This window comes from Spea bombifrons, chromosome 4 (assembly GCF_027358695.1).
Source record: "Spea bombifrons isolate aSpeBom1 chromosome 4, aSpeBom1.2.pri, whole genome shotgun sequence".
NCBI lineage: Eukaryota > Metazoa > Chordata > Amphibia > Anura > Pelobatidae > Spea > Spea bombifrons.
The window spans coordinates 105,314,095-105,321,915 of record NC_071090.1 but is presented as its reverse complement, the minus strand read 5'-3'; the positions used below and the strand labels follow the sequence as shown (position 1 = coordinate 105,321,915).

Sequence of the window (7,821 nt, the reverse complement as noted above, 5' to 3'; positions counted from 1 at the left end):
GGTCCAGCTGATGATGTCGATACTGGATTATTGGTTTTTAAATGTAAACATTTGGAACATATTGTTTTATGAAAGATTTTCTTAAAAAAGGACAAGTATATCATGGTGACAAATTCCCCAGGCGTTTGCAGTGGGGACCACACAAAACCTTAAAGAGACCACCCATCTATCATATGCATGAATGGCTGGAGTGTCCCTTTAAAAAATGAAAAGTGACCTTCTATTCAGGCCAATACGGTATGATCAGAAACTGGAACTAATCTATAGATCTCCTCATCTTATGAAATCTGGTTGCTTGTTTTTGGGAACCGCAGGCTTTATCAGATTTGCCTACGTATGTATTAAATAGGGAAACGTAGGAAAGTGGAAGTAGCGGCAGTGCACACTCACACCACACCAAGTGTTACCACACATGTCCCTCGCGCGCTGCGATTGGCTGCTGGCACGTGGCCTTAAACTGCCCCCCACTTCCTTATACCTTCCACTGCACAGGCCTGATTGAAAATAGGGGAACGTGTCTTGCACGGGCGCCCTCCTGCAAACTTCCCCTAAACTATTCACCTCCGACCCTCGGCTGACTTCTTAACCTTTTTCTCCCGGGTTTGCAAAATTCTAAAGGTCATGTGTATTGAAGAACGTTGTAGGTTTTAACCTTTTGTGAAAAGTGAGACGTGTACAGAATACAGTAACGAGTCCTGAGGTCAATGAAATCTAGAAACTTGTTTAAGACTTTAGTTATATGATTCCATTAACATTAAAAGTAGCAGCAGGTGTACGATGTATGCCCTACAACGTATCCCCTACAACGTATCCCCTACAACGTATCCCCTACAACGTATCCTCTACAACGTATCCCCTACAACGTATCCTCTACAACGTATCCCCTACAACGTATCCCCTACGACGTATCCTCTACAACGTATCCTCTACAACGTATCCCCTACAACGTATCCCCTACGACGTATCCTCTACAACGTATCCCCTACAACGTATCCTCTACAACGTATCCCCTACAACGTATCCCCTACGACGTATCCTCTACAACGTATCCCCTACAACGTATCCTCTACAACGTATCCCCTACAACGTATCCTCTACAACGTATCCCCTACAACGTATCCTCTACAACGTATCCCCTACAACGTATCCTCTACAACGTATCCCCTACAACGTATCCCCTACAACGTATCCTCTACAACGTATCCCCTACAACGTATCCCCTACAACGTATCCCCTACAACGTATCCTCTACAACGTATCCTCTACAACGTATCCCCTACAACGTATCCTCTACAACGTATCCCCTACAACGTATCCTCTACAACGTATCCCCTACAACGTATCCTCTACAACGTATCCCCTACAACGTATCCTCTACAACGTATCCTCTACAATGTATCCCCTACAACGTATCCCCTACAACGTATCCTCTACAACGTATCCCCTACAACGTATCCTCTACAACGTATCCCCTACAACGTATCCCCTACAACGTATCCTCTACAACGTATCCCCTACAACGTATCCTCTACAACGAATCCCCTACAACGTATCCTCTACAACGTATCCCCTACAACGTATCCTCTACAACGTATCCCCTACAACGTATCCTCTACAACGTATCCTCTACAACGTATCCCCTACAACGTATCCTCTACAACGTATCCCCTACAACGTATCCTCTACAACGTATCCCCTACAACGTATCCTCTACAACGTATCCCCTACAACGTATCCTCTACAACGTATCCCCTACAACGTATTCTGTACAATGTATCCTCTACAATGTATCCCCTACAACGTATCCCCTACAACGTATCCTCTACAATGTATCCCTTACAGTGTATTCTATACAATGTTTTCTGTAGAATGTATCCTGTGAAACGTATCTTGTTCAGTCTGGCAGTCCAGGGTCGTGTATTCCTTTGCAGACCAGCGTCAATCCTTAGCAGGAAAAAGTTCCCAATGCAATCAGTTGGAGCGCTTTCTGCGCCTGCACACCAGGGGGCAGGGTTTCCCATGGGACTCGCGGGGAGTATCCTGCGCATGGACATGTGTGAGTTGGCTGATGGACAGAAGAAGATAGCAAACTCTTCAAAGTGTATATGATGGCTGGAGTGACCCTTTATTATTATTATTATTATTATTATTTACTCTATATAGCGCCATCATATTCCACAGCGCTGTACAAATAAATTCTATCACACTCCACACACCATTTTGAAGGGGGCTCTTGTGAACAGGACCCTCTCCAACTAATGTACGGGAACAACCTGAATTTCTGCATAAATTGGTCATCAATTCTGATCTAATCTTTAGCGTTTAACCCTCACTTATAATTATCTTACTCAGAGGGGTCCCTAACTAACCGTTGGAGGTGGGGGGTTAAAATTCACTCCTTGGTTATTTAATATAAAACATGTGGCATATAGAATGTAATCTATTGAATGCTATGAAAGGTTAGCACACAGAAATATCACTCCGTAGACGTGGAGGCACGGAATAATCTTCCAGCAGAGGTGGTAGGCACTTCTATTGATGGTATACAGGAATGCCTGGTATAGAGGTATAGCTGGGGTTTTAGTGAATGACTGATAGGGGTAATTTGATGGCAGCGGTGACGGGGGCGATACACATGCGTCCGTAGCCCCCCCACCCCGTGGAGCATTATCGGCACGGTGAGGGACCGCAGAATGGGAGTGATAAAACCACAAGGCCTGCTTATCTCTGAAACCTGCCTACGGGGCAATCTGTGGCCGGCAGAGCTCGCATCTGCCGCGCAAGCACCATGACTCTGATAAAACCGCAGGGACGGGGGCAAACTGCAGGGGCCGAGGGGTATTGCCTACCGCAAATGCAGAATGCCCCTCCCCATAAACAGGGTGACCAGGTGTCATCATTTTAAATGGCTAATTTTTATGACATCATATTTCATTTACAGACTCTGTCACATCATAGAACGAGGCAGAATAGAAAAAGGTGTGGGGCTGCCTGGGCACAGGGGATTGGATTTTAGCGAGGGTGAGTTGTGCAGGCAGGGAATGGCCTGCCAGCAGGGGTGGTAGGCGGTAGAGTAAGTTCGGATCATGCTTTATCACATCCACGTTCCCGTTGAAATAAAAGTGAGTTGAGTTGTGTAAAGCGTGTGTGTGTGTACAATCCCTTCTCTCTACCACAAAGTTGATGACACAGTCCTTACAGGAGGGGGGGCGGGTAGTTGGAGAGACGGGTGTTTCTTCATCCAATCAGCAGCTGCCTCCAGGAGCACCAGTTCGTAGTCTTATAGACAGTTTCTTCTCTCCGGTGACCGTTGAAGATGATCCTCGCAGGAACCCTTAGGGAGCCGACGGCATTGATATAAGACGGCGTTATATACCTGGCCGGAGTATCTGCGCTGCTATCACACCTACCCCCTCATCATGGCGTTAGCCTCCTGTGACTATCAGAGTCACGATATGCGGCAGGTAAGGGGTTAAATTACAGGGTGATTGGATCTTCAGGGACTAACATGGGAGGGGGGGGGTCAGCTGGCAGGAGGGACATTTATTCCAAAGGAAGAGAAACATTACGACAAGAGATCATAATCTAACACTAGAGGGTCAGAGAATGTCTACTTTATTAAAAGGGTGGTAGATGCGTGGAGCAGCCTCCCAGCAGAAGTGGTAGAGGTTATTACGGTGAGGGAATGTTAAGCATGTATGGGATAGGCATATGGCCACCGACTGATTAAGCTCTGAGTCTATATATGAAGAGAAATGGGCAGAGTAGACGGCTGAATGGCGGATCTGCCGACAGATTCTATGTTATGTTGTCGGGAGATTACAGGGAATTCCTTGTTTATTGGAAGATGCACAGGGGAGGAATAACAGGTAGGGAGGCAATGGAGAATGTGGCTCAGGAGTCTCCAAGGGTGGATAAAGGGCAGAAGTCATTTCTCTTTATATCTCCTGCAGTCCTGGAACTCCCCGGTCACGCAGACGGGCACCGCAGACGTCTCAGGCTATGAGGACCACCTCCGCCCAGAATTTACCCCCCACAATACCCGTGGACCCCAGATCCAGGAGCAGGACTGCCAGTGGGATCTGGACTCCTTCCTCACTCACTGCCCTGGGCATCCGCAGGGTCATGGCTACTTTACACAGCAGCCTGCCGGCCCCTACCAAGGACTGGCATACACTGGCTTGTGCCAGTCTGAAGTTTTCAATGAGTTTTTCCTCCCCAGTCTAGAAGGTATGTTCTCTGAGTGTGTAATGGAATACTCCAGCCCAGGAGAGACTAACATTGTGCACGGACCATCTGCGCCAGCGGGTGACAGCGGCTTTCCCCCTCATACCGGGCATTCAGACCACCTCAGTATAAGTGCGGGCTACTGCATCCAGCTACGGAAGTGGCCACATTCCAAATCCAGCATGCCCTCCGTACGAAGCTCCGCCCACTTTGGCACAAACCCCGTGCCCATCTTGCCAAGGCCAGTGGCTCCTCCTGGCGCATGCCATCCAGTGCAGACCTTCTTACCTGCTCACCCGAACCCGGGGGGCACACAGCCCCTGGCCCCACCTGTCTCACAAGGGCCGTCTGCGCTCTCACAGCCAATGGAGAGGAGCAATTCCAGGAGAAAACCGCGGACGAAGAGAGGCGTTACGGTTCATACCTGCGCGTACGCGGACTGCGGGAAAACTTACACAAAGAGCTCCCACTATAAGGCGCATCTCCGCACTCACACAGGTGAGAATTACAGTAACCCGGCCCCTGAGTGCCTTATTACCCCTGTAACATCTTATTACAGTAACCCGGCCCCCGAGTGCCTTATTACCCCGGTAACATCTTATTACAGTAACCCGGCCCCCGAGTGCCTTATTACCCCTGTAACACCTTATTACAGTAACCCGGCCCCTGAGTGCCTTATTACCCCTGTAACATCTTATTACAGTAACCCGGCCCCTGAGTGCCTTATTACCCCTGTAACATCTTATTACAGTAACCCGGCCCCTGAGTGCCTTATTACCCCTGTAACATCGTATTATAGTAACCCGGCCCCTGAGTGCCTTATTACCCCTGTAACATCTTATTACAGTACCCCGGCCCCTGAGGGCCTTATTACCCCTGTATCATTGTCACATTGTTTCAGGAGAGAAGCCGTACGTGTGCAGCTGGCCGAGCTGTGACTGGAAGTTCTCTCGCTCCGATGAGCTCACGCGCCATTATCGCAAGCACACCGGTCAGCGCCCGTTCCAGTGCCAAACCTGCCAGAGAACCTTCGCCCGCTCGGACCACCTGGCTCTGCATATGAAGAGGCACGAAAATACGGCAGCGGATTCATTCTTACGGAGCGGGAACATGGATGGGTTAGCGTATGCGCTTTAATGCCGTTAATTTCCGGATTTCCAGGAATCTTAGGCGGTTTACGCACTCGGATTCGGGGTGCGATACGCTCAGCTCCCAACGCATTTCATGAACTAATGAACTTAAACAAGTCTGACGGCCGCGATATTAATACGTTTTAAGAATCCAGAAATGTTGATATATTGGGTGTAAAGTTTATACACTTTATACTTTTTTTGAAGTATTTTTTTATACTTTTTTTTTTCTGGCCAGTAGATAAATCAACAAATAATAATAATAATAATAATAATAATAATAATAATGCCTAGTCTGCCCCGTTTTTCTTGCTGTAGAGACTAATCAGTCGTTGGTCTCGTCTTAGATTCAGGAGCCGTATGTCTATCCCACACATGTTTAAAACCCCCTCACTGTATTAACCTCTACCACTTCTGCTGGGAGGCTGTTCCACTTACCTACCGCTCTCTCGGTAAAGTGAACCATGAACAGAATTATTTTGCTGCAGTTGAAATGACAACAAATGCCATGTTTCTAATTGTGGAAATTAAAATTGTCAGACGCTGCTGCAAAGTCATCAAAAAAGAAAAAAAAATGGCTTTTTCATCTATTTAGGAGAATTAAGTGTTTATAGGTTTGACCACTAAATCAATGTACGTTTTGAACATTATATTCTCAGAACAACTTATCCTGCGGCTCCAGCCACGCCGGGCTGATAATTAACGGGGTGGACGGGGGAGATAAGACTTTGAAACTTTTTTTAACGCAGAATGCGTCATAAACAGAATCGGACGAAAGGAGCGCCTTGTATAGAAAAGCATCGAACACAATAGTTTATTTTTGTAAGCAAAAAATCATGATTTAAATTCATGTCAAAAAGTTGCTTTGAAATGAAATATAAATAAATATATATATATACAGTTCTGCGTTGGATGCTCTGTCCGCTTAGCGTTTCTGCTCCTATGAAATAAACTTCTCTCCTGTACTTTGTTAAATCTCTTTCTAAATGGAAATGCTTCTATCGCATCTCCTCTTCTCTGCCCGTGGAGGGCATGCTCAGGGCCCCTGCTTCAGCCAGTCCTAGTCGATGGCTCTGACATGGCATACTCGGGACTGTTGGCAGCTATTGCGACTGGAGCTTACTCTGTGTATGGGGGTCTCCTCTTTTTTTTGTTGGGGGGTTGGATGGGTACATCTATAAAAGCCTGCGGGAAGCTCATGGCTGGCCTGGATCCACATCTTGTAAAGCTCGGCTTGTCAGCTTTGCCTGAAGGTTTTTTAATGTATGGATTGTTCCTTCAGCACACTTACCTCCCATGTGCCCCTGTTTATTATGACCAGTCCCTCTTTAGGACCCAAAGCCCCTGGCGTTTCCTCCCCTAATGCACCCCTTTTAGAGGAGTTCAGAATGTTCATGTATGTACATGGTAGGCAAAGAGGACCCCAGGAGCCAACCGCAAAAATGTTCAGAGCGCAGGGGAGCCGATCAGCAGCCAGAGAGGGCTTCCATTAAAGAGAAAAGGCACATGCTTAATAACCATTAACCCGCTGGCTTTACTCGTAGGTTGAAAAGAGAAAGCTCTAACACAAAAAATGTGTTCCACACAGGGATCGGGTATTGTGACTTCACAGGTGAACCCCTCTAAACCCCCATCATCTACAATAATAATAATAATAATAATAATAAACAGGCATTTCTTTCGTTTTTGAAAAGGGGGAAAAAAAAAGGTCAGGACACCAAATAAGCCCCTCCGATGCCTTGTCCAGATTAAAAAAGAATAGAGGAGTATATAAGATTCCGTGAGTTGTTTGCACAGAACCTGTTTGCTTCACTAAATTAACTTTACTATCTCAGCTTCCTTTACTTTTCAACTAAATATCTCCCAAAGAATTGGCTGATTGACAAACAATACAATAACGTTATGTAGTTATGGTAAAAAGACAGTTCCCATTACATTTCCATGGATTTTGCAATTAGTGTAACAGCCACCAGGGGGCAGTGGTGTACCGCCAGCATCCAGTATGTACAGCTATAGGTAAGTTTTTCCAGCCACTGGTGGGCTCTCTACTGGTCCCCCGCCAGGCCAAAGTTGCTGGGTTTTTAATGGAATTGTTTGTCAGCTGAGATATTTTTTGGCTACAGACAGATTTCATATGTGGGTTTTTATTTTTAATTTTTTTGGGGGGGTATAAAATGCCTGAGTCACAAAAGCTTGCAATCTAATGCAATTAATATAGATAATAAAAGGTATCTTATTCACTAAAATGAATTCAACGGGAGCACTTTGCACATGGGGGTCTCCTTAGGCCCCTCCAAGCCCTCTCGTGCACTATAAATGGCTGGAGGGTCAGGAAAGGGGCGAAAGTATACGGGGGGGGGTTTGCATTAAAGTGCATCTGATGGCTGCCGTGTCCCTTTAATTTATTGTTAGTAACTGTCACATCCCTCTTTGTCTAAACGCAGCGCTGGTAATGGAGCGTGGC

The 7,821-nt window shown here is 46.5% G+C and overlaps 1 protein-coding gene across 1 annotated transcript; it reads left to right on the top strand.

Annotated features, from left to right (window-relative positions):
• The first annotated feature begins 3,415 nt into the window (after window positions 1–3,415).
• On the top strand, window positions 3,416–6,264 carry KLF1 (KLF transcription factor 1). The gene is made up of 3 exons (XM_053463419.1): window positions 3,416–3,464; window positions 3,954–4,725; window positions 5,129–6,264. Exons 1-3 carry the CDS (start codon window positions 3,420–3,422, stop codon window positions 5,362–5,364), a joined length of 1,053 nt encoding a protein of 350 aa, XP_053319394.1. The 5' UTR covers window positions 3,416–3,419; the 3' UTR covers window positions 5,365–6,264.
• Window positions 6,265–7,821: the final 1,557 nt, after the last annotated feature.